This window comes from Aegilops tauschii, chromosome 2, assembly GCF_002575655.3.
Source record: "Aegilops tauschii subsp. strangulata cultivar AL8/78 chromosome 2, Aet v6.0, whole genome shotgun sequence".
NCBI classification, from domain to species: domain Eukaryota; kingdom Viridiplantae; phylum Streptophyta; class Magnoliopsida; order Poales; family Poaceae; genus Aegilops; species Aegilops tauschii.
Window position 1 is genome coordinate 569,404,578 of NC_053036.3, and position 27,145 is coordinate 569,431,722.

At 49.5% G+C, this 27,145-nt stretch overlaps 2 protein-coding genes across 3 annotated transcripts; one reads left to right on the forward strand and one right to left on the reverse strand.

Moving 5' to 3' along the window:
- Nucleotides 1-3,601: 3,601 nt before the first annotated feature.
- On the forward strand, nt 3,602-6,656 carry LOC109738178 (F-box/kelch-repeat protein At5g60570). The gene is made up of 3 exons (XM_020297275.4): nt 3,602-3,765; nt 3,907-4,000; nt 5,064-6,656. Exon 3 carries the CDS (start codon nt 5,128-5,130, stop codon nt 6,469-6,471), a length of 1,344 nt encoding a protein of 447 aa, XP_020152864.1. The 5' UTR covers nt 3,602-3,765; nt 3,907-4,000; nt 5,064-5,127; the 3' UTR covers nt 6,472-6,656.
- Nucleotides 6,657-8,090: 1,434 nt separating this feature from the next.
- Nucleotides 8,091-11,284, reverse strand: LOC109784165 (cold-responsive protein kinase 1). Of its 2 annotated transcripts, none has more exons than XM_020342758.4 (7): nt 10,836-11,284; nt 9,963-10,045; nt 9,760-9,866; nt 9,457-9,667; nt 9,126-9,363; nt 8,890-9,040; nt 8,091-8,736 (listed from the first exon to the last, which is right to left on the reverse strand). In XM_020342758.4, exons 2-7 carry the CDS (start codon nt 10,018-10,020, stop codon nt 8,380-8,382), a joined length of 1,122 nt encoding a protein of 373 aa, XP_020198347.1. In that variant the 5' UTR covers nt 10,021-10,045; nt 10,836-11,284; the 3' UTR covers nt 8,091-8,379. The 2 variants fall into 2 exon arrangements, with proteins under 2 accessions (XP_020198347.1, XP_045089223.1); XM_045233288.2 differs by having other exon boundaries at nt 9,746-9,866; nt 10,836-11,224.
- Nucleotides 11,285-27,145: the final 15,861 nt, after the last annotated feature.

Here is a 27,145-nt window from a genome sequence, read left to right on the forward strand (position 1 = left end):
GAAAAGAAAAAGCGAAGGAAAAAACGAGTAGGGAGGGAGGGATACACAAGGAAGGAAGGAAGCGGGACAAAAGATGGGCGTTGCGGGGGGGTGGCCCACGGCAACGGAAGAAAAGGAGGCACAGCTGGGTTGGTGGATCTATCAGGAACAGGGAAGGAGGGGGGGCGCCCCACCACCACCGCTGTCACCGCCACCCATCAACCCAGCCACTCTCTCGTCAGTGTGTGTGAGAGAGAGGGGCGTTGGTTAGCAGTGCACACATGCATGCGAGGATCATGTGAGTACTAGAGTAGAGCAGCAAGAGAGGCGAGCACCACCACCATCCCGTTGGGGCGCCCTTTTTCCACTTGCGGTAGGTTAGGTTAGGGGGAGAGTACCACCACCATCACTACTGCCTTGCAGTAAAAAGCAAGCACTAATCAGCACGCCCTTGCCCCGTCCTGCAAAGTGCAAAGCCAAGAGGAGCGAGATGAGATGTGGGGGTGTTTAACTTCTTGCCAAAAGATAGTAGTAGAAGAGCATCATCTCCAAAAAGATTAGTCGTCCACGCATGCAATGCACCTACCTAGTAGTCCTAAAAAGACCGTTAGGTGCGCACCAAATAATCAGCGCTCCCACAGCATTTCACCTCTCTCGGTCACAAAAAGAAAATAAGGAACCTGTCCGCCCAGTGGGTCATGCTTGAAAGAGCGTGACAGCGTAGCTAGGCTAGGCGCATTCTACAGCAGCTACTAGCAGTAGCGACTCCTGGAAGGAAAGGAAAGGAAAGGAAAGGAAAATTAGCAGCAGCGCAAGTCCCAAACGTGGTTACAGTGGGCTAGCTATATGCGCATGGCCTGCGGTAGGCTTTAAACCACCATTATGGCGCGCCACATGCCACAGTGCCGCTGCTAACTGTGCCGCCTGTCTTCCAGATGATTCCCCTCCGCCCTTTTCGTCCATCTCTATCCATTCATTTCATTTCATGCACGGAAACGGATACGTACCCACGACGTCTCCTGCCAGCCCAGCCCGGCCCAGTGTGGTAGTATTAGCACCACCCCATGGATCGATGGATCGGCTTTACTGTGGCATGATGGAGATCTACGGAGAGGATCGACGAAAAGGATGGTTGGTTGGTTGGGTTCGATCGGCCGATCGATCCGTCGAGCGCGACGTACGCCACTGTTGCCGGCGACAGGAGCAACGTGCCGCACTGTGCGGGGTGGCCGGCGTTGGGGCCGACGGCGGCGGGCCGGCCGGCCTGGCAGAGCAGCAGCAGCAGCAGCAGCAAGCGTCTCCTCCACCGTCAGTGGCGGGTGGCGGGCTAGATCTGGCCGCGCATTTCCTCGATCGCAACAGTGGTTGCTGTACAGGCGTAGCCCCGCTCCGGCCGTGCAAGGTGTTTGCGGTTGCGTTGTCCCGGTAATGGACCGGGGAGGAGAAAGGAAAGGAAAGGACTCTCCGGCGCCTGCATGCGGCTGTCGACCGACCGACCGATGGATGGGATGTTTCCGTCGGGGGCTTGGCCGATTATTGCTGCACGTACGTACCAGATCACGCAGAACGCATGCATGCATGCAAGCCTCCGTCCGTCGAGCTTGGTAGATACTACTCCCTCCGTTCCTAAATATAAGTCTTTTTAGAGATTCCACTACAGACTACATACGGATATATATAGACACATTTTAAATGTAGATTCACTCATTTTGCTCCATATGTAGTCTATATTGAAGTCCCTAAAAAGACTTACATTTAGGACGGAGGAAGTAGTAGACAGAGCTAACAACAGCACGGGCCGTCTGACTCTGACCACGCGATGTGCAGTGCAGGGTTTGCTTAACCCCGTGATGTTTTAACGGCATCAATGCCCCGTCTGGGTAATGCGTTCTCTGGCTGGACGATCGTTTCTTAATTACTGGCAGTAGGAGTACTTCGTGCATTATCTGTCTGTGCATGCCATGACGTCATCGAAAGGCAGCCACTGCCGGCCCGGCGGCCTTTGCGAAACGACGGGGCGAAAATCCTGCCGGGGAGGGGTCAGGTCAAGCGGGGCTGCAGTAACTTTGCCCGGCAGTCAAACGCGACGGCCTAATTAAAACAAATTTACCCTATCTACGCTACCGAAAGGGGGCGTGGCGTGGCCACTTGCGAGCAGGCACTGTGTTTGACGAGGCCGCCAATGGCGCGTAACTTTCCCGTTTACCGGTGAGGAGGGTGAGGTGACTTTACTTAGACTGCTCACAGTGAGGAGTAACATAGAGTAGTAACTTGCTGATGTTACTAGTCTATGTTATTACCTCCGTAGTGGGTAGTAACATATGAGTGGTATCATGAAAGAGTTCATTTATTAGGTTATAGACTCATTATGTCTTGAAATGTGTGATGTTACAGTAAAAATCCCTTTCTCCTCATTAATTAGCTGTCCCATAAGCAATCTTATATTGAAATGTGTGATGTTACTAGTCAAGTTACTCCCACCGTGACCAGTCTTACCCTCGCCGCCCCCTGCTGCGCGAGAGGACAGCCGTCCTTATCCGGATCGCGCAGCCTGGCCGGCCGGCGGCCGAGTAAAATACGCGCCAGTTGCCGCCCTCGCCGATACTAAAATACTCCTGCATTTCCTTATCTGTGCACTGCTGAGCGCCACCATTTTCGGTGCCAACGCAGTGCTTCAAAAAAATATTAGGCACCTTTCCCCGGAGCAAACAAAAAAAATTAGGTTTTGTCCTAGTGACGGCGTGCGTCACGTATTTTGTCGCCCAACGGTAAATTCCATTGGCCCTCGCCTTTTTCCCGTAGTGGGCTGACACGGAGAAATGATGAGAAATAAGCAGGGGATAATGCGGCGTCCTTTTCACCCTGTCGCTGCGCTGGGTTCAACGTGCGTGAAAACCGGTCGTGCGTGGCCTACCTACCTGGGGGGTAGGGGTGGGTAGCTTTCGGGCCTCGAGATTCTTTTCACCGTGGACGTCGACCCATCCATCCGGCCGCCCCCTTCCTCGCCCTGAGCCTGAGAGAGGCAAGTACACTGTGCGGAAAACATTCCATAATAGCAAAAAGGAGAAGGGCAGGCAGGCAGAAAAAGAGCGAGCGAGCGAGAGAGCGCGCCCCGCCCGAGCCTCAGCCCGAGGGCGGCCGGGCGGATCAGACCGGATCTGCAGAGCGGCGGTGGTACTTGCTGTGCGCAGGGCTGGCTCGCCATGCGTGCGCCTCTGAGCGTGGTGACCGCGTCCACATTCCCCCCATCCGCCCCCAGATCTCGGCCATTATCGACAAAACTTGCCGTGCAGTAAAATCCTGCTCCAACTTTTTTTACTTTTCCAAGATTTGATGATTTGTCTGTGTGTGTGTGTGGGGTGCAATGGGGAAGGCCGGTGGGAGGAAGGATTTTTTTTTAAAATATATTCTTTGGGCGGCTTCGAGATAACAGTGGGATTAAGGCGTGGCGATCGAGGGCGGTAAAGGTTAAAAACAAGTAGTAGTACGGGGTACACCGCACCCGCTGCGTGACAGATGGCGGCCAAAGTGAAAAAACAAAGCTTGCAATTAATCCATTGGCACTTCGGCCTCGGGGCACATCACATGGGCGTATATATATCGCCTTTCCCCCGGCCACACCCCCTTCCAAATCTCTTGGCTCCCCATGCTCTCCCCGTCCCACTGACGGTGGTCCCCACCGCCTCCCCCCCTCCCCGCCCCGCCCATATCTCGTCGGCGACCCGCGCCCCCTCCCCGCCCCACCCCACACACGTCTCCGGCGGCGAGGGCACCCGGCCGTCTCCGGTGAGCCTCTCCCTCCTCCTCCTCCTGCCCCCGTTTCCTGGCCGCGGCGCGCTCCGGGCGTGCGGGCTCGTTTGTTCCGCGGTGCCGGCCGCAGTTAGTCGCAGAGTCGTAACCGCTTTCGCCTTGTGGCCGTGCTCGCAGGTTTTCTGGGGCCGCTCGTGGCTGGCGCCGGGATGGAGCCGGTCGGGGCGCGCCGGTCGCCCGGATCTCGCCGTCGGGGCGTCGTCTCCCTCAGGTGAGGACTTCCCCCGCCCTGTTTCTCCCGTCTTCCCGTCCTCTGTTTGCGCTGTGAAGGAAGGTGGGCGGAGTGATCTGCTTTTTTTTTTCTTCTTCCTTTTGGGGTGGGTGACTTCACAACTGAAGCCACGACTCGTCGAGTGATGAGTGACATTGTACCCAAGCAACTTAAATTCCGTTTTGTCTGACGGTGACAGTGGCTGGCGAATTGGTTGGGGAAATGTCTTTGTCACCTTTCCTGTTAGTGATGTGAGACGGCTCCGAGCGACAGAATGCGTGGTTTCTACATCGTTTTCATGGCTCGAGCGGCCACCGGACGTGTGCTCCGTTTTACTGGCGCATCGATTGGTTTGCGGTGGTCATAGGAAGGTGTTTTAGCCGGGTTTATCCTGTAAATCTGGGATTATTTTCTAGTTTTACTCTTTTCTTCATGTTCTTTCGGCGAAGCTAAGAATCAGTTTGCGGGTTCCATGTGAATCTGTTACAAAACCGGACGGTTAATTTTGGATCTAGAACTGACGGGTGGTAGGTCTAATGTGCTACCAGGTTGTATGCTACGACGATTTTGTTGTGCAGCTTGTTGAGATTTGATATTCCGTGGCCTTTGTCTTCGTGCATTAAAGGATGTTAGTACAATGTTTACGGTATTCATTTATTGAAGCAAATAGTAACTAATTGTCATGGGCTTTTTTTATTGTGGAGCTTTTTTGGTCGATTGGCTGTCCAAGTTCCTGAAGAACAAATCATACAGCCATTGTCTTGTTGATTGATGCAGTTTCTCACCTTTTTGCTGCTGATGTTTAGTTCCTTGCTTGTTTCTGGATACTGTAAGTTGAAATAAAATGATTTCCCATTGAAGTAAATAATGTAAATGTTTCCTGTGCAAATAGTGAGCAACAAGAGTGAACGTTCCTGTATGAATCTGATGTTGAACTCTGTACCGATTGCTATGGTGAAAGTATGTACATTGTCTGCAAGTTTTCTTTTTGATCGAGAATATTTGTGAAACGTTTCAAATGACCTTGTGCTTGTTTTGATCTTCATCTCAATATATTTTCCAGGGGCAGCCTTTGAACCTCTGAACTTTTGTGTCCTTGGGTCTGCGGTGATAAGTCAGAGAAAACAATGGAAGATTTTCAAGACTGCAACTCCAAGAGCCTTGTTGCTGTTCCTGGTTCTCTGGTTCTGCACCTCTTCAGGCTGTTAGGTCAGCAGGATAATTCCTGGCAGAAGTACGCCTTGGCTTACTTTCTCTTGGTCAGGAATGAGTACTTCCCGAGGGAGCCAAGGAAAAGCTCTGCTGTGAATGGGCAACTTGTTCCCTGCTGTCATGGTTCAGATTTGGGCAGTAATGAACTGGAAGTGGAGAAGCAGAATGCTGTTGTCAAGAGCCAATCAGGAGGTGATTCCAGTTCCAATGGATCAAATGATTGTTTCCTTCCAGGCCTTCATGATGATCTGGCTCAAGACTGCCTTGCCTGGACAAGCAGATCAGACTATCCCTCACTCTCTTGTCTGAACAAGAAATTCAATACGTTGGTTAACGGTGGATATCTGTACAAGCTGCGGAGGAAATATGGCATTGTTGAGCATTGGGTGTATCTGGCGTGTAGCGCTATGCCCTGGGAAGCATTCGATCCGTCGCGAAACCGATGGATGAGGCTCCCAAGAATGCCATGTGATGACTGCTTCTCCTGTGCAGACAAGGAGTCACTTGCTGTTGGGACACAGCTGCTTGTCTTTGGCCGAGAATATACAGGCCTTGCTATTTGGATGTACAATTTACTGACACGGCATTGGTCTCGCTGCACTCCGATGAATTTTCCTCGCTGTCTGTTTGCCTCAGGAAGTTCTGGTGAGATTGCCATTGTTGCTGGTGGGTGTGATAGGAATGGGCAGGTGCTGAGATCTGTGGAGCTGTACAATTCAGAGGCTGGCCAGTGGGAGACCTTGCCAGACATGAACTTGCCCAGGAGACTCTCCTCAGGTTTCTTCATGGATGGCAAGTTCTATGTCATCGGGGGTGTGACAAGTGAGAGGCATTCTCTGACTTGTGGAGAGGAATTCGATCTCGACACCAGGACATGGAGAAGAATCCATGATATGTACCCCGGAGGAACCAGCGCCTCCCAGTCGCCTCCGCTCATCGCCGTTGTAAATAACCAGCTCTACGCGGCTGACCAGTCCACAAACGTGGTGAAGAAGTACGACAAGGCAAGCAACACATGGAACATAGTGAAGCCCTTGCCTGTGAGAGCGGACTCTTCCAACGGCTGGGGCCTGGCTTTCAAAGGATGCGGCGATAGACTGCTGGTCATCGGCGGCCACAGAGGAGCTCGCGGCGAGGTGATACTGCTGCATTCCTGGTGCCCCGAAGATGGGAACGGCGCCGCCTCCGACTGGGAGGTGCTGTCGGTGAAGGAGCGCGCCGGCGTCTTCGTCTACAACTGTGCAATAATGGGGTGCTGAGTTAGCAGCACCTTGGTTTCAGTACATGCCGCCACTTGTTTAGCAAAACCCACCGATTCGTTGCTGCCATTTTAGCTGCTGCCACTTGTTATAATGACTTGTAATTCAGAAATGACACCCCCTTTTCGCGGAGCTGTCGATTAAAATGTCGGGTCGAGAGCATAGAGAGCATTCAGTTCAGTTTACCTGGAACTTCTCTTTTTACACTCTTCATTCAAAAGTCCTTGATCTTGTTTTTTTTTGCACGCAGTATTCTTTGTTCGTCATCCTTGCTGAGTGAACACTTGTTATTCTGCTGGGCCGAGTCGAATCGCACCTTTCGGTTGCATATAATGTCTCTGTCCCATACGTATAGATCAGTAGATTCTGTTCTTCGTACTAAAGAGTGTGTGTGTGTGTGTATGTATGTATGTATCAAATGTTCAGAGTCGAGCAGTAAACATTTTGCACTTTGCTTGTCCATGCAAAGTGTCGGTGGTACGCAGGCTCAAGGGAAGGGAAGGGAAGGGACCAAATCAATTAGAGAAAAGGGGACGGGACGGGACCAAATAATTGTAATCGCCAGATGCTCGCACTGTTGTGCCCTGCCGCCCCTGCTCCAACTTGCCTTGCTGCTGCTGTTTTCCCTGTACCGTACCCGCCAATTCCCTCTCAGACATTTGGCGGTACAGATTGACAGATGCAGGTGGTGGTGGCGGCAAAAGGCTGTCTGTCTGCCGCCGCATCTCGATGATCACTTTCTGAGGTGAGAAGAGAATCCTGGGGAAAATATGCGGTAGAAGGAGGAGGGAGTACAATTTCCCCAGCTTCCTCGCGTACTTGGCGTACCTCCGGTTGCGCGACGCGGCAGGGTTTCATTTGTCAGCGAAACAGTTTGACCCGGGGGCCTTTTCTGCCTCGCTTTTTTTGAATTTTTCTGCCTCGCTTTTGATGATTCTTCTTCGGCTCGGTTTTGTCAACCGGGTTTTACTTCGCCCGTGGTTTCGCAGGGCGTTTCACCGGCGCAGTGTCCGGCGTACGGCTGGTGTGGATGTGTGTGAGAATCACTGACTTGTGCATTGGTTGGATCGCTCGCTGTCTCTCTGAGTTGACGATGCAATCCGTTCGATCGCTCGCTGTCTCTCACTTTAACGAGTTGACTACGGGAGCCGTTCAACAGACCAGCAGGGCATATGGTTTGACATGTTCACGCCACGACGATTTCGCCGGCTACGACTTACGGCAGGTTGACATGGTGATTTCTGGAAATTTTGATCCGTTCTCCACTTCTTTCTCGGCTGCACACGCTCAGCCCGTCGCCGTCTGCCGAGGCGCCGAGCGAGACGTGGAGCTGCTTGACCGTATCCCTGTAATCGCGCGTGATTTGCACGGAGTCAGTTCTCTTTGATGCCGACAGCGGCGTGGCGTGGGTGTTTCGTCAGGCGTGGCTCAGAACCGCAGCCCGTTTCTGGATGAGATTGAAGATAGCGTTTTGGGAGATGAATTTGGTGGAGGCTTTGTCCATTCCAAATTGTTCAGAACACACCATGCCTCCTCGAGATCATGCCTGGCCTTTAGAGATCCATCCAGACCAGCAGGCCGACCCATGTCAGCCATCAAGACAAGTGAAGACTGAAGTCTGACGGCAATGCAACACAGTAGTGGTTCAGAGATGTGAAGCATACAAAGCAAGAGATGTGAATCGTACTATCTTGCAAGAGCCTATCTTGATCATCTCCATCTCCAGATATTCACATCGTACTACACAACAAGCAAACGACAGGTTGCCCCATTAACCCAACCCTTCCTCGTGGAATCAAAAAAGGAAAAAAAACAAAAAACAAAGCAATATATCCTCCAAAAATTGCAGGCATATCTATCACCACGACAATGTACAAATCGAACGGCGCTAATTTCCTGTCCAGCTCCTCATACAGATGTCTGTGTGTGATTCTCCGACGACGAGAAGGGCTCCGATATCTCCGTGGTGGAGAAGGATCTCGATGTGTTGGACCGTGCCTGGTTCGCTCCGTGCGGCTTGGTGCTGACCTTGAGCTCCGCAAAGTCGGTGATCATGGCTGGCCTGGTGATCTTCTCCATGGAGATGCTCTTGCTTCCCGTGAGCATCCTCACGACGGTGGGCATGTGGGGACGGCGTGCCATTGCGTCCTGTGTGCACAGCAGGCCGATCTTCAGGAACCGGCATGCCTCCTCGATGTCCAGGTCTTCGTCTATGTCGGCATCTATGATCTCTTCTAGACGCTCTTGCTCGTAGAATGCCCATGTCTGTAGAAAAGGTGCAGCAGAATTTGTCAAATTCAGCATTATTCTTTGAACGTTTGCTCAGTGAACTTATGGTATAGTTGCTTCGGTATGCAACTGACACCATTTTGTATTCAGGTTGTCAATAAACGCTATTTGCAAATAAGGAGAGCTTACCTTCTCAAGGAGGAATTGATCTTCACAAGGCAATCTTGTGTTGGTGTTACATCTGCCACTGACAATTTCCAAGAGAAGAACCCCATAACTATAGATGTCAGACTTCTTAGTCACTTGACCTCGGATAGCATATTCTGGAGCCAAGTATCCTCTGAAAGGAAGTGCAATTACTAGTCAGAACAGAAAGTACAATATGTGAAAGAAGTTTGTCAAATCAGGGGATGGGTTATGCTTACAATGTGCCTGCCACCCGGGTGCTAACATGAGTTGCATTGGCAGGAAGAAGCCTCGCCAATCCAAAATCAGAAATTTTCGGGGTCAGGTCCTTGTCGAGAAGAATGTTGCTCGCTTTTATGTCGCGGTGGATAATGTGAGGACGGATTTCCTCATGAAGAAATGCAAGTCCACGGGCAACTCCCACGGCAATTTTGACACGAGCCCTCCAGTTGAACTGGATGCTGCTGTAGCCAGACCCTGCAATAGCACATGCAGAACATCTGTAAATACGACAAGCATTGAAGGAATCGACGAACAGCAGAAATGCTCGGTAGGACAAAGTGTTAGTACCTAGCAATGTCTGTGAAAGGCTGTTTTTCTCAAGATAATTGTAAACGAGGATCCTATGGGACCCTTCAGCACAGCAGCCGACAAGCGTGACGAGGTTTTCATGCTTGATGTCTGAAATTGCTGTAAGTTCAGTCAAGAACTCTCGGACGCCTTGCCTTGAAGTGGCTGACAGAACCTTCACTGCGATTAGTGTGCCGTCTTTGAGCATTCCCTGGTGAAGCAAAATGAAATGTTAGCAAAAGGTGTTTGATAATGTTGACCTTTAGGCATTGACGAAGTGGTCAGTAACCTGTGCGTAATTACCCTGAATACGGAACCAAAACCACCCTCTCCAATCTTGTTTGCCCCACTGAAGTCTTGAGTTGCCTTTCTCAACTCGTTGTAAGAAAAGACCCTCACACTATGTTCACCTGATACAAAGAAACAACAAGAGAAGAAAGGGTATAAGAACGGAGAATTGTTTGAGCATGGAAGGGACCAGGCAAATATGTGCAAAAGATGCTTACCCTCATCGCCTTCAACAGCATGTTGAGATCTCCGTCCGAACATAAAGCAGCAATCCATGTTGACAACAAACTAGAAGGAATTTCTGCAAGAAATATATGTAGCAGGCTGTCAGATATGAATTACTACATACCTGCAATGCAACAATAGATGAATCCAAAACAGAGGCCTATAAGCAACACACTAACTTAGTGATCGCTGACCCAAGTATCAATTATTGGTGTGAACAGCAAGACACAAATTTTAAAAGACAAATTGAACAACAGTTTTGCTTTTAATTATTGGAATCCAAATTCTATAAGAGAAAGCTGAAGCTGAACTACCGTTTTGTTTAACTACCTAGCCACTAGGTTATGATTATCCCGTATGGCACGGGCAAGATAATACGGAAAATTTGAAGCAGACCAAGGCTTTAGTTTAGTAGAGAAGCCATCCCTCCCATTTGCTGATCATTTTAAAGAAATGAAACATTCCTCTTGATGGTCGCAAGTAAACTTGGCCCTATCTCTTTGAAAGAAACAGGCACCTAACACAACCGCTGGACCAGCTAATCCCCGTTGAAGATCAGAAATATATCCTAATCAGCCAACCCATTCGGAAATGAAGCTGGATTTGGACACAGAGCAAAGGAAATTGATTGTTATATATGGCGAATTGCACCCAAAATAAGTTGGATTTGGACTCAAGAGCCATGAAAACTTGTCCCCGTTCTCCCCTAAAGATCTAAGAAAGAAGCAAAGACGGCCATGAGATGAATCCCGATCTAAGACGGCGTCTCAAAGACGGCCAATCCACCGAACCAAACCCATCAAACCCCAAAAGAAACAGAGTCCGGAGCTGGAAGGAAGAAGACAGCGCGAGAGCGCAAGAATCACCTTGCAGATAAGATAGATAGCGGCGCCGAGGAGGATTGATCGATCGAGCCTGGCTCCCTCCCGGTGATAAACAACGACGACGGCGCCGAGCAGTGGGTGAGGACGAGGCAAGGCGAGAGGAGGCGGTGGCGTACAAGGCGGCGGTTAAGAGCAGAGGAGGGGGAGGGTGGAGGGGGAGGAGTAGGCGGAGAAGGATATGAAGAGGAAGAAGGCGGTGAGAAGGATCTCGGGAGCACCACGGCACGAGGCTTTGACTTTCTCCTCCCTCCCGTTCCTCTTCTTCCTACTCCTGCTGCTGCCGCTCACCTCACCTCACCTCACCCCACCCCCAGCCTCTGCGTGCGTTCAAGTCTCCTGCCCTCGTTGTATTTTAGCCGGAAAAAATGGGCAGTTTGTTTATTCGTGTCTCCTTTTGCTTTGTGAGTTTGGCGGTTGCGACCAGGAAGAACGAGAGAGGAGGTGTGGATCGAGTTGCTTAAAATATCGTTGGGTTGGAGGGAGGGGCGCGACGGTTTTTTCCCGCGTGCGCGTTCGGCTGGGCCTCGTGGGCACGTCCGTCGGGGGGAGCAACGCGGAAGCAGCCGCGACCGGCTCCCTCCCTCCCGGTCAGCACTCAGCGGCGCCCGTTGGCGTTGCCCCCACGTCCACTTCGCCGGAGGGTGGGTCCCTCGCCCTCGCCCTGCCGCCGATGTGGCGCGTTTCTGTGAGGCGATGGGATCGGGGTACTGTGTGCTGTAGCCGAGACTTGAGCACGCACGGCGACGGCGAAAACATGTCGTCCACGCCACGGACCTACGGTACGGGCGGTCGGGCACTGTACCTGCGCGTCGTAGGGAGCGGATCTTATCCACGGACGTCTTTTCCTTTCGTCTAGGGCGACTAGAACCCTAGCGCCGCGCCGCAAGGAGAGCCAGCCTTCCAGCGCCGTCCTTCGGCGGCTCCCCTGCGCTGACGACCTCGGTCGGTGAGCGGTGGTAAGGAGGGTCGCCGGATACAGGCGTGTGGATAGTTTTAGGCTAAAACAACTTTAGTTTTTAGCATATTCATCGTCTTGGCTTCGACTGCGGTGATGGCTGCGCTGGATAAAATTTCTTCAGATCCTACTCTGACGAGGCGATGTGTCCTATGATTGAGGAAGGGTCTGGAATCCAGTCTGTTCAAGCAAAGATGGTGCGGTGGTGGTCGCATCCTTGTGGTGGACTTGTGTCCTCAGGCTCTGCCGTTGCGACGCCGTCTGCTCCGGCGCCGGCGCGGAGTTTGCGAGCTAGTCCGGGAGCGGATGTAGACTGTGGTCTGCATCGGTGGCATCTGGAAGGTGGTGGATCGTATGCTGGGTTCGTGGTACGTGGATGACATATATGGTTTCCTCTCCGAATCCTTAGTCATGTGAGGGTGTCAGATCTGAAGTTCAATGGCGTGTCCGGGGTGTTGCCCTGGTCTGATTCGTTCAACGGTAGTGATTTTGCCTTTGGCGAGCCACCTTGGAGTTCCGCAAAGCTGCAAATCAACGATGGAGCCGCATCGAGCTCGGGTGTGAAGGTGATACGTCATATTTTTTTACTTTGATGGGTGCGGTGGTGGTGATACAGGCAGGTGACGGGCGTTGGTGTCAAGCCTAGAGGTTTCTTCGGTCTTGTTGTAATTTTACTTCTTGGTTGATGTTCCTTTGTGTAAAGGCTAGCGTTCTGCTATTTGTTCAGTTTTACTAGGTTGGTGTCTACATGGCTTGTACTATGATACTTATGATATAAATGAGACATGTATTATCATGCAAAAAAGGGAGTGCATTGGCTCAGCGGGTTGTACGTGACAAAGGACGTGTACGTGTCTGATGCCCGCAAAGCCCCAGTTTAGAAAAAGGACATCTAGACCACTCCGCGGATGAATGCGGTACTGTGTTGAATGATAAAACACATATGTACCACATGGTCTAGACGGATGGGGAGGTGTGAGGGTCCACATTGAAAATGTCGTTAGGCGCTCTTCAACATGGACCCTCAGAACTCCCGCATACGTCCGAACGTACTTGTCAGACACAATTTTCCATCTAACTAGGTATTTCATTGTCCGCAGACTAGTTCGGATATCTGAAATCCCACACACTTTATGCAAAACCAGGGGAGGCTTTGCGAGCGTCTCGACTGCTATCATACACGACCAACAACCTGGACCCACCCAAAAACCTCTCACACGCCCATGCCCTCTTCATGGCAAAGTGGTTGCCGCGCATTCAAGCCCGCCAGTGCTACTCCAGAGCGCCAGCACCACACTCATATTGGCCCAGAGTGACGCAAACCTCTCATTGGAGCCGGTATTGAATCGGCACGCCGACCAAGAGCACTGCCGGGTCTCCACGCTCGTTCCAATTCCGAAGACGCTTGATTGAATGGGATTGGACGGCTGTGTACCGCATTCAAACCAACTCTCATCCGTTCACCAGCCAGCATTAAACAGGCATGGCAGCCGAGGAATCCACTCTGGCGCTTGCATTGACACGGCCCATCGCTTGATGTTCCCGACACTCACTATTTAACCGTTACATCCTCGCCAGACATGACCCCCTTCGCACCACGTTCGCCGTGACCGCCAACTCTAGAGCGATGTGGGAGAACCTCTCGACAAAGCATAAGTAGGAGATGGCCGGCCTTGAGTCCTGCTGGCAAGCCCGTCGTGCGCAACGATTACAGGCTAGCTAGCTTGCTGGAGGTGTGCAAGGACGATATGACACAGGAGGAGGCGTTCGACAAAGAGTTGGCACCCTCGCCCGCGCATGCCGACTTCAATGACGCCATGGCGGAGGAGCAACCAACGCTGCTTGTGTCGGCGTTTTGGCTAACGCGGGAGGTCTTGGGGAACGTAGTAATTTCAAAAAAAATCCTACGCACATGCAAGATCATGGTGATGCAAGCGTTAGAACAACGCGGTTGATGTAGTCGTACGTCTTCACGATCCGACCGATCCAAGTACCGAACGCACGACACCTCCGAGTTCAGCACACGTTTAGCTCGATGATGTCCCACGAACTCCGATCCAGCAGAGCTTCGAGGGAGAGTTCCGTCAGCACAACGACATGATGACGGTAATGATGATGCTACCGACGCAGGGCTTCGCCTAAGCACCGCTACGATATGACCGAGGTGGATTATGGTGGAGGGGGGCACCGCACACGGCTAAAAGATCAATGATCAATTGTTGTGTCTAGAGGTGCCCCCTGCCCCCGTATATAAAGGAGCAAGGGGGGAGAGGCGGACGGCCAAGGAGGGCGTGCCAAGGGGGGAGTCCTACTCCCACCAGGAGTAGGACTCCTCCTTTCCTTGTTGGAGTAGGACAAGGGAAGGAAGGGAGAAAGGAGGAGAAGGAAAAAGGGGGGCGCCGCCCCCCCTCCTTGTCCAATTCGGACTAGAGGGGGAGGGGGCGCGCGGCTGCCCAGGCCGCCCCTCCTCTTCTCCCACTAAGGCCCATGAGGCCCAATTAACTCCCGGGGGGTTCTGGTAACCCCCCGGTACTCCGGTATATGTCCGTAACCTTCCGGAACCTTTTCGGTATCCAAACATAGTCGTCCAATATATCGATCTTTACGTCTCGACCATTTCGAGACTCCTCGTCATGTCCGTGATCATATCCGGGACTCCGAACTACCTTCGGTACATCAAAACACAAAAACTCATAATACCGATCATCACCGAACTTAAGCGTGCGGACCCTATGGGTTCGAGAACTATGTAGACATGACCGAGACACGTCTCCGGTCAATAACCAATAGCGGAACCTGGATGCTCATATTGGTTCCCACATATTCTACGAAGATCTTTATCGGTCAAACCGCATAACAACATACGTTGTTCCCTTTGTCATCGGTATGTTATTTGCCCGAGGTTCGATCGTGGGTATCTCAATACCTAGTTCAATCTCGTTACCGGCAAGTCTCTTTACTCGTTCCGTAATACATCATTCCGCAACTAACTCATTAGTTAGAATGCTTGCAAGGCTTGTAGTGATGTGTATTAACGACTGGGCCCAGAGATACCTCTCCGACAATCAGAGTGACAAATCCTAATCTCGAAATACGCCAACTCAACAAGTACCTTCGGAGACACCTGTAGAGCACCTTTATAATCACCCAGTTACGTTGTGACGTTTGGTAGCACACAAAGTGTTCCTCCAGTAAACGGGAGTTGCATAATCTCATAGTCATAGGAACATGTATAAGTCATGAAGAAAGCAATAGCAACATACTAAACGATCAAGTGCTAAGCTAACGGAATGGGTCAAGTCAATCACATCATTCTCCTAATGATGTGATCCCGTTAATCAAATGACAACTCATGTCTATGGCTAGGAAACATAACCATCTTTGACTAACAAGCTAGTCAAGTAGAGGCATACTAGTGACACTCTGTTTGTCTATGTATTCACACATGTATCATGTTTCCGGTTAATACAATTCTAGCATGAATAACAAACATTTATCATGATATATAAGGAAATAAATAATAACTTTATTATTGCCTCTAGGGCATATTTCCTTCAGTCTCCCACTTGCACTAGAGTCAATAATCTAGATTACACAGTAATGATTCTAACACCCATGGAGCCTTGGTGCTGATCATGTTTTGCTCGTGGAAGAGGCTTAGTCAACGGGTCTGCAACATTCAGATCCGTTGAAGCGTCTCTTGATGTGCTTGGTTCTCTTGTGAAATCTGGATTCCTTTGCCAAGGCAATTGCACCAGTATTGTCACAAAATATTTTCATTGGACCCGATGCACTAGGTATGACACCTAGATCGGATATGAACTCCTTCATCCAGACTCTTTCATTCGCTGCTTCCGAAGCAGCAATGTACTCCGCTCCACACGTAGATCCCGCCACGACGCTTTGTTTAGAACTGCTCCAACTGACAACTCCACCGTTCAATATAAATACGTATCCGGTTTGCGATTTAGAATCGTCCGGATCAGTGTCAAAGCTTGCATCAACGTAACCACTTGTGATGAGCTCTTTGTCACCTCCATAAACGAGAAACATATCCTTAGTCCTTTTTAGGTATTTCAGGATGTTCTTGACCGCTGTCCAGTGATCCACTCCTGGATTACTTTGGTACCTCCCTGCTAAACTAATAGCAAGGCACACATCAGGTCTGGTACACAACATTGCATACATGATAGAGCCTATGGCTGAAGCATATGGAACATCTTTCATTTTCTCCCTATCTTCTGCAGTGGTCGGGCATTGAGTCTTACTCAACTTCACACCTTGTAACACAGGCAAGAACCCTTTATTTTCCTTATCCATTTTGAACTTCTTCAAAACTTTGTCAAGGTATGTGCTTTGTGAAAGTCCAATTAAGCGTCTTGAGCTATCTCTATAGATCTTGATGCCCAATATGTAAGCAGTTTCACCGAGATCTTTCATTGAAAAACTCTTATTCAAGTATCCTTTTATGCTATCCAGAAATTCTACATCATTTCCAATCAACAATATGTCATCCACATATAATATTAGAAATGCTACAGAGCTCCCACTCACTTTATTGTAAATACAGGCTTCTCCAAAAGTCTGTATAAAACCATATGCTTTGATCACACTATCAAAATGTTTATTCCAACTCCGAGAGGCTTGCACCAGTCCATAAATGGATCGCTGGAGCTTGCACACTTTGTTAGCACCTTTTGGATCGATAAAACCTTCCTGTTGCATCATATACAACTCTTCTTCCAGAAATCCATTCAGGAATGCAGTCTTTACATCCATTTGCCAAATTTCATAATCATAAAATGCGGCAATTGCTAACATGATTCGGACGGACTTAAGCATCGCTACGGGTGAGAAGGTCTCATCGTAGTCAACTCCTTGAACTTGTCGAAAACCTTTCGTAACAAGTCGAGCTTTGTAGACAGTAACATTACCGTCAGCGTCAGTCTTCTTCTTGAAGATCCATTTATTCTCTATGGCTTGCCGATCATCGGCAAGTCAACCAAAGTCCATACTTTGTTCTCATACATGGATCCCATCTCATATTTCATGGCTTCAAGCCATTTTGCGGAATCTAGGCTCATCATCGCTTCCTCATAGTTCGTAGGTTCGTCATGGTCTAGTAACATGACCTCCAGAACAGGATTACCGTACCACTCTGGTGCAGATCTTACTCTGGTTGACCTACGAGGTTTGGTAGTAACTTGATCTGAAGTTTCATGATCATCATCATTAGCTTCCTCACTAATTGGTGTAGGTGTCACAGGAACCAGTTTCTGTGATGAACTACTTTCCAATAAGGGAGCAGGTACAGTTACCTCATCAAGTTCTACTTTCCTCCCACTCACTTCTTTCGAGAGAAACTCCTTCTCTAGAAAGGATCCAAATTTAGCAACAAAAGTCTTGCCTTCGGATCTGTGATAGAAGGTGTACCCAACAGTCTCCTTTGGGTATCCTATGAAGACACATTTCTCCGATTTAGGTTCGAGCTTATCAGGTTGAAATTTTTTCACATAAGCATCGCAACCCCAAACTTTAAGAAATGACAACTTTGGTTTCTTGCCAAACCATAGTTCATAAGGTGTCGTCTCAACTGATTTAGATGGTGCCCTATTTAACGTGAATGCAGCCGTCTCTAAAGCATAACCCCAAAATGATAGCGGTAAATCAGTAAGAGACATCATAGATCGCACCATATCTAATAAAGTACGGTTACGACGTTCGGACACACCATTACACTGTGGTGTTCCAGGTGGCATGAGTTTGTGAAACTATTCCACATTGTTTTAATTGAAAGCCAAACTCGTAACTCAAATATTTGCCTCTGCAATCAGATCGTAGAAACTTTATTTTCTTGTTACAATGATTCTCTACTTCACTCTGAAAATCTTTGAACTTTTCAAGTGTTTCAGACTTATGTTTCATCAAGTAGATATACCCATATCTGCTCAAATCATCTGTGAAGGTCAGAAAATAATGATACCCGCCGCGAGCCTCAACACTCATCGGACTGCATACATCAGTATGTATTATTTCCAACAAGTCTGTTGCTCGCTCCATTGTTCCAGAGAACGGAGTCTTAGTCATCATGCCCATGAGGCATGGTTCGCAAGCATCAACTGATTCATAATGAAGTGATTCCAAAAGCCCATCAGCATGGATTTTCTTCACGCGCTTTACACCAATATGACCTAAACGGCAGTGCCACAAATAAGTTGCACTATCATTATTAACTTTGCATCTTTTGGCTTCAATATTATGAATATGTGTATCACTACGATCGAGATCCAACAAACTATTTTCATTGGGTGTATGACCATCGAAGGTTTTATTCATGTAAACAGAACAACAATTATTCTCCGACTTTAAATGAATAACCGTATCGCAATAAACATGATCAAATCATATTCATGCTCAACGCAAACGCCAAATAATATTTATTTAGGTTTAACACTAATCCCGAAAGTATAGGGAGTGTGCGATGATGATCATATCAATCTTGGAACCACTTCCAACACACATCGTCACTTCACCCTCAACTAGTCTCTGTTTATTCTGTAACTCCTGTTTCGAGTTACTAATTTTTAGCAACCGAACAATTATCAAATACCTAGGGGCTACTATAAACACTAGTAAGGTACACATCAATAACCTGTATATCAAATATACCCTTGTTCACTTTGCCATCCTTCTTATCCACCAAATATTCAGGGCATTTCCGCTTCCAGTGACCAGTTTGCTTGCCGTAGAAGCACTCAGTCTCAGGCTTAGGTCCAGACTTGGGTTTCTTCTCCTGAACAACAACTTGTTTGCCGTTCTTCTTGAAGTTCCCCTTCTTCTTCCCTTTGTCTTTTTTTTGAAACTGGTGGTCTTGTTGACCATCAACACTTGATGCTCCTTCTTGATTTCTACCTCAGCAGCCTTTAGCATCGCGAAGAGCTCGGGAATTGTCTTATCCATCCCTTGCATATTATAGTTCATCACAAAGCTCTTGTAGCTTGGTGGCAGTGATTGAAGAATTCTGTCAATAACACTATCATCCGGAAGATTAACTCCCAGTTGAATCAAGTGATTATTGTACCCAGACATTTTCAGTATATGTTCACTGACAGAACTATTCTCCTCCATCTTGCAGCTGTAGAACTTATTGGAGACTTCATATCTCTCAATCCGGGCATTTGCTTGAAATATTAACTTCAACTCCTTGAACATCTCATATGCTCCATGACGTTCAAAACGTCGTTGAAGTCCCGGTTCTAAGCCGTAAAGCATGGCACACTGAACTATCGAGTAGTCATCAGCTTTGCTTTGCCAGACGTTCATAACATCTGGTTCAGCTCCTGCAGCAGGTTTGGCACCTAGCGGTGCTTCCAGGACGTAATTCTTCTGTGCAGCAATGAGGATAATCCTCAAGTTACGGACCCAGTCCGTGTAATTGCTACCATCATCTTTCAACTTTGCTTTCTCAAGGAACGCATTAAAATTCAACGGAACAACAGCACGGGCCATCTATCTACAACAACATAGACAAGCAAAATACTATCAGGTACTAAGTTCATGATAAATTAAAGTTCAATTAATCATATTACTTAAGAACTCCCACTTAGATAGACATCCCTCTAATCATCTAAGTGATCACGTGATCCAAATCAACTAAACCATGTCCGATCATCACGTGAGATGGAGTAGTTTTCAATGGTGAACATCACTAGGTTGATCATATCTACTATATGATTCACGCTCGACCTTTCGGTCTCAGTGTTCCGAGGCCATATCTGCATATGCTAGGCTCGTCAAGTTTAACCTGAGTATTCCGCGTGTGCAAAACTGTCTTGCACCCGTTGTATTTGAACGTAGAGCTTATCACACCCGATCATCACGTGGTGTCTCAGCACGAAGAACTTTCGCAACGGTGCATACTCAGGGAGAACACTTATACCTTGAAATTTAGTGAGAGATCATCTTATAATGCTACCGTCGATCTAAGCAAAATAAGATGCATAAAAGATAAACATCACATGCAATCAATATAAGTGATATGATATGGCCATCATCATCTTGTGCTTGTGATCTCCATCTCCGAAGCACCGTCATGATCACCATCGTCACCGGCGCGACACCTTGATCTCCATCGTAACATCGTTGTCGTCTCGCCAACTATTGCTTCTACGACTATCGCTACCGCTTAGTGATAAAGTAAAGCAATTACAGGACGATTGCATTGCATACAATAAAGCGACAACCATATGGCTCCTGCCAGTTGCCGATAACTCTGTTACAAAACATGATCATCTCATACAATAAAATATTGCATCATGTCTTGACCATATCACATCACAACATGCCCTGCAAAAACAAGTTAGACGTCCTCTACTTTGTTGTTGCAAGTTTTACGTGGCTGCTACGGGCTGAGCAAGAACCGTTCTTACCTACGCGTCAAAACCACAACCAATGTTCGTCAAGTTAGTGCTGTTTTAACCTTATCAAGGACCGGGCGTAGCCACACTTGGTTCAACTAAAGTTGGAGAAACTGACACCCGCCAGCCACCTATGTGCAAAGCACGTCGGTAGAACCAGTCTCGCGTAAGCGTACGCATAATGTCGGTCCGGGCCGCTTCATCCAACAATACCGCCGAACCAAAGTATGACATGCTGGTAAGCAATATGAGTTGTATCGCCCACAACTCACTTGTGTTCTACTCGTGCATATGACATCTACGCATAAACTTGGCCCGGATGCCACCGTTGGGGAACGTAGTAATTTCAAAAAAATTCCTACGCACACGCAAGATCATGTTGATGCATAGCAACGAGAGGGGATAGTGTTGTCCACGTACCCTCGTAGACCGAAGGCGGAACCGTTAGAACAACGCGGTTGATGTAGTCGTATGTCTTCACGATCCGACCGATCCAAGTACCGAACGCACGGCACCTCCGAGTTCAGCACACGTTCAACTCGATGACGTCCCACGAACTCCGATCCAGCAGAGCTTCGAGGGAGAGTTCCATCAGCACGATGGCGTGATGACGGTGATGATGATGCTACCGAAGCAGGGCTTCGCCTAAGCACCGCTACGATATGACCGAGGTGGATTATGGTGGAGGGGGGCACCGCACACGGCTAAAAGATCAATGATCAATTGTTGTGTCTAGAGGTGCCCCCTGCCCCCGTATATAAAGGAGCAAGGGGAGAGAGGCGGCCGGCCAAGGAGGGCGCGCCAAGGGGGGAGTCCTACTCCCACCGGGAGTAGGACTCCTCCTTTCCTTGTTGGAGTAGGAGAAGGGAAGGAAGGGAGAAAGGAGGAGAAGGAAAAAGGGGGGCGCCGCCCCCCTCCTTGTCCAATTCGGACTAGAGGGGGAGGGGGCGCGCGGCTGCCCTGGCCGCCCCTCCTCTTCTCCCACTAAGGCCCATGAGGCCCAATTAACTCCCCGGGGGGTTCCGGTAACCCCCCGGTACTCCGGTATATGTCCGAAACCTTCCGGAACCTTTCCGGTATCCGAACATAGTCGTCCAATATATCGATCTTTACGTCTCGACCATTTCGAGACTCCTCGTCATGTCCGTGATCATATCCGGGACTCCAAACTACCTTCGGAACATCAAAACACAAAAACTCATAATACCGATCGTCACCGAACTTTAAGCATGCGGACCCTACGGGTTCGAGAAGTATGTAGACATGACCGAGACACGTCTCTGGTCAATAACCAATAGCGGAACCTGGATGCTCATATTGGTTCCCACATATTCTACAAAGATCTTTATCGGTCAAACCGCATAACAACATACATTGTTCCCTTTGTCATGGGTATGTTACTTGCCCGAGGTTCGATCGTCGGTATCTCAATACCTAGTTCAATCTCGTTACTGGCAAGTCTCTTTACTCGTTCCGTAATACATCATCCCGCAACTAACTCATTAGTTACAATGCTTGCAAGGCTTATAGTGATGTGTATTACCGAGTGGGCCCAGAGATACCTCTCCGACAATCGGAGTGACAAATCCTAATCTCGAAATACGCCAACTCAACAAGTACCTTCGGAGACACATGTAGAGCACCTTTATAATCACCCAGTTATGTTGTGACGTTTGGTAGCACACAAAGTGTTCCTCCTGTAAACAGGAGTTGCATAATCTCATAGTCATAGGAACATGTATAAGTCATGAAGAAAGCAATAGCAACATACTAAACGATCAAGTGCTAAGCTAATGGAATAGGTCAAGTCAATCACATCATTCTCCTAATGATGTGATCCCGTTAATCAAATGACAACTCATGTCTATGGCTAGGAAACATAACCATCTTTGACTAACGAGCTAGTCAAGTAGAGGCATACTAGTGACACTCTGTTTGTCTATGTATTCACACATGTATCATGTTTCCGGTTAATACAATTCTAGCATGAATAATAAACATTTATCATGATATATAAGGAAATAAATAATAACTTTATTATTGCCTCTAGGGCATATTTCCTTCAGGAGGACCAAAGCTAAAAACTCTAGCTCCTCGACGAGCACTGGCTCGTGAAGGGGAGAATCACAGGTGATTAGGCAACCGACGATGCCGTTGCAGCCATGGTCGTGGCGGATCCGGGCTTCCTAGATGAGCAGTGGGTGTTATATCAGTCCATCTACAGCACCCGCGCCATCCGCCGCGAGCGATGGCAACTGTACGTCCTGAGGATGAAGCGAGACACCCTGCTTGCGGAGCTCGACGCAGAGGCGGGCGAAGAGGAGACTCAAGCGACCACAAACGTCGCTAGCTCCGGGTCGACTGCCCCGCCATCGCAGTTCACGCCCCACTGCAATGAACACGAGGCCGGCCCGTCCACGTCTGACGCAGTCAACACGATGGACTCTGATACGTCTCCAACATATCTATAAGTTTTGATTGTTCCATGCCATTATATTATCTGTTTTGGATGTTTTATATGCATTAATATGCTATTTTATATTATTTGGGACTAACTTATTAACCTATAGCCCAGTGCCAGTTTATGTTTTTTTCCTTCTTTTTGAGTTTTACAGAAAAGGAATATCAAACAGAGTCCAAACAAAATAAAACTTTACGATGATTTTTCATGGACCAGAAGACATCCACGGAGCTTGGAGGCCATGTCAGAAGAGTCCCGAGGACTCCACAAGCCTCCAGGGCATCCCCTAGGGCGGGGGCTGGCTTGTGGGCCCCCCGGGAGTCCACCGACCTCCCTTTGAGTTCTATAAATCCTCAAATATTCCATTATCAACAGAAGCGTCCACAAAAATACTTTTCCGCCGCCGTAACCTTCTGTTCCCGTGAGATCCCATCTTGGGGCCTTTTCCGGCATCCTGCCGGAGGGGGATTCGATCACGGAGGGCATCTACATCAACTCTATTCCCCTTTCGATGAAGCGTGAGTAGTTTACCACAGACCTACGGGTCCATAGCCAGTAGCTAGATGGCTTCTTCTTCTCTCTCTCTCTCTCTCTTTGATTCTCAATACCATGTTCTCCTCGATGTTCGTGGAGATCTATCTGATGTAATCTTCTTTTGCGGTGTGTTTGTCGAGAGCGATGAATTGTGGATTTATGATCATCTTATCTATGAATATTACTTGAATCTTCTCTGAATTCTTATATGCATGATTTGATATCTTTGTATTTCTTTTCAAATTATCGGTTTGGTTTGGCCAACTACATTGGTTTTTCTTGCATTGGGAGAGGTGTTTAGTTTTGGGTTCTATCTTGTGTGCTTTCACCCAGTGACAAAGTAGGGGTAGCGAGACACGTATTGTATTGTTGCCATCAAGGGTAAAAAGATGGGGTTTTCATCATATTGCTTGAGTTTATCCCTCTACATCATGTCATCTTGCTTAAGGCGTTACTTCGTTCTTTATGAACTTAATACTCTAGATGCATGTTGGATAGCGGTCGACATGTGGAGTAATATTAGTAGATGCAGGCAGGAGTCAGTCTACTTGACACCACTACAAAAAAAAGACACTTCCGTGACATTTTGGGCCGTACGAAAATCTTTTCTGTCATACTTATGACACTTCTATGATGATAATTGTGACAAAACCCGGTATCATCATAGATGTGGTGGGGTCCTACTTCTATGACAAAAAATCATGACAGAAAATGGGCTTTTCGTCCTGGGCGGGCCGGAGACGCAGCTGCATGACATTCTTTGGGCCGTCCATGACGGAAAAAACCGTGGTAGAAGCAAGGGCGCGGAAAATATCGGGGAGTCCCCGGTTACAGTGGGTGGTCGGGGGCCGAGCGATGCGCGTTTCTCTCGTACGTACGTACGCGCGTGTGTGCGAGGCGTTGGGCTCTAACTGAACCCGAGCGAGGCGTTGGGCTCTAACTGAACCCGAGCGATTGCACTGCAGGCTACGCGTTACTGAACCCGAGCGATCGATCGATGGCTGTTAACTGAACCCGATCGAGCGATTCCTTCGCTACTGCTGCTAACTGAAGCCGATCGATGCTGCCTCTGGATGAACAGTGAGTATTGCTGGGGGGTTTGGATGAATAGTGAGCGTTGCTGGGGGGTTTGGATGAACAGTTCCCGGTGGGGGTGGATGAACAGGACCCCGTGGCGTTGCCTCTGGATGAACAGTGAGCGTTGCTGGGGGGTTTGGATGAACAGTTCCCGGTGGGGGTGGATGAACAGGACCCCGATCGTTCGAGCCGGTTGGGGCTGGATGAACAGGACCCCGTGGAGGGCAGGATGAACAGGACCACCCCATGGAGGGCAGGATGAACAGTAGACGGTGGAGGGAAGGATGAAAGTAGCCCGTGGAGGGGTGGTTGAACAGGAGCCCGTGGAGAGGGCTAGTTGAACAGTAGCCGGTGGAGTAGCACGCGGTGGAGGCTGGATGAACAGGAGCCCGTGGATGAACAGTCGCAGGTGAAGGCTGGAGGAGGTCGACGGTGGATGAACAGTAGCCCGTGGAGGCTGGAGGGGGTCGACGGTGGAGATGAACAGTATCCCGTGGAGTCCCGTTTTGCGGTATGCCACACCCCTCCCGATGAACAGGACCCCCGTTTCGACCGTAGCGCTCCAACACAAGTTCGTTTCCTCCGTTTTGCGGTATGCCACACCCCTCCCGATCAACAGGACCCCCGTTTCGACCGTAGGAGGTCCGTTTCCTCCGTTTTGCGGTACGCCAGACCCCTCCCGATGAACAGGATCCCGTTTCGAACGTGGCCGGTCGAACACAAGGCCGTTTTCTCCGTTCTGCGGTACGCCAGGCCTCGTTTCCATCGGCTGTTCTGTCCAAGCCCTCCCGATGAACACGACGACGCATTCCGTTCCGACCCAGCCGGTTGGCTCCCCATGAACACGACGACGATGCTGTTTCTCCTTTCCGACCCAGCCATGTACACGAGCCCTGGCCGTACGTATGCGCAAGTAGGCGTTCGAGACCCTGCCCGTATGTACGTACGTGGCCATATTTTCTTTCTTGCACACTGGCCACTGTACGTACGTGTACATGCTACGTGCGTGCCTCTACTACGACACGTGCGCGCCTCTACATCGACCAGTATGTACGTACACGTTCGCGACCAGAATGACAATGCTACGTACGCTTCGACCAGGTGGGTCCCGACTGTTAGGCACTTCCTTGCCTGCGAAGATGTAGCTGTTGGGTCCCAACAGTCAGGGGGGCAAATCGTTTTTTTGCCTGGACGCACTTCCTTGCATGCGAAGATATAGCTGGTGGGTCCCAGCAATCAGGGGGAAACATTTTTTTCGCGAAATACGGTGGCCTGTCCGGTGGGTCCCCGCTGTCAGGTGGAGGAATAATTATTTTGCGCGTAATAAGGAGGCACTTCTTTGTTGCGGCCGTGGACCCAGCTGTCAGCCTCTCCACGTACAGTCCACGTCCGATGGAAGCCGTTCCTTGACCACGTTGACCACGCCGCGCCAAGAGCACCAGGGCGGTGGACGACGGCGAGGCCTAGGAAGGGGACGACGCGGAGCCGGGGAAGATGTGGCAGTGGATGCCCACGCGTAGAGGAGTACGAGGGTTCACTGGTTCGCTGCGGTGTGAGGCTGCCGTCGCCGCAGAATAACAGGGGGTGTGGGTGAGTAGAGGGATGGCCTGGCCAGTGGTGGGAATAGTAGGGGGCGGTGAGGCCTCCGCGGCAGGACAGCCGGCCACGGGAGGCAGGAGCATGCGGCACGACCGGCGCTGCTTTGGGCGGCTGGAGCAACAAGACCAGAGGTTGAAGAAGCACTACGGCCGTTGGATGGACATTGTACGGTCATTGGAGCTAGAATCGTTCATATTGACTAAGTTGACAAAGCACTCCGTCCCCGTCAACTTAGTAGGCCCACAAGTCAGCCTCCCACCAAGGTGGGTCCCAACTAGCAGGGGGAGTATTCATTTTTTTGTGCGTAATAAGGAGGCACTTCCTTGCGTGAGAAGATATAGCTGGTGGGTCTGACCTGTCAGCGGTGGGAACGTTTTTTTCGCGAAATACAGAGGCCCTTCCGGTAGGTCCCAGCTGTCAGGTGGAGGAATCATTATTTTGCGCGTAATAAGGAGGCATTTCCTTGCGTGCGGCCGTGGAACCAGCTGTCAGCCTCTCCACGCACAGTCTACTTCCGATGGTGTCGTTCGTTGACCACGTTGACCACTCCGCGCCGAGCGCATCCAAGGTGGTGGACGACGGTGAGGCCCCGGACAGCAACGAGCCGGAGATGGGAAGACGCGGGAGTAGAGTCGCAGATGGAGAGGTGTACGAGGGTTAACTGGTTCTGGTGCGGTGTGGTTTGGCAGTCGGTGGAGAAGAACAGGAGGTGTGGAGGGGTGGAGGGATGGCCTGGCCAACGGTGGAGTAGCACTTCACAGCAAAGCGTGCTAAGCAGAGCTGCTAGCAGCAGGAGGCGGGAGCAGGTGGTCCCGGCGGCGCTGGAGGAGGAAGACGAGAGATTGAAGATGGATGCCGGTCATTGGATGTAAATCCAACGGCTAACGATGTCAGAATCATTTGTTGACTAAGTTGACAATGACTTGCATTGGCTTTGGCCTATTGGCCCACATTTCAGCCTCCAAAAATGTGGCACGTATTCAACCCATTTTTTCAGAATTTACAGTCTTTTTTGCAGGGTAGAATTTACAGTCCATTTGATCTTTTTTTTGAATTGCAGTCCATTAGCCGGGCTCGGTGAACAAATAATGTAGCGTCCATGCGGCCCATTTATGTTTTTCCTAAAAAATTACAGGCCATTTGCACTTTCTCGAAATACACAATTTTGCTGGACTGATTCTAATTATAATGTTGGGGTGGGCGCAACAATGTTATCAAAAAATAAACAGGGGCTGAGCATTTTGTTATA

Bases quoted from the DNA above. Each gene is read 5' to 3' on its own strand.
- LOC109738178 (XM_020297275.4), top strand. From the start codon at position 5,128: ATGGAAGATTTTCAAGACTGCAACTCCAAGAGCCTTGTTGCTGTTCCT.
- LOC109784165 (XM_020342758.4), bottom strand. From the start codon at position 10,020: ATGGATTGCTGCTTTATGTTCGGACGGAGATCTCAACATGCTGTTGAA. The intron at 9,668-9,759 runs GTAATTACGCAC...TTGCTTCACCAG, and splicing joins GTTTTGGTTCCGTATTCAGG to GGAATGCTCAAAGACGGCAC. The intron at 9,364-9,456 runs GTACTAACACTT...GTGCTATTGCAG, and splicing joins CCTTTCACAGACATTGCTAG to GGTCTGGCTACAGCAGCATC.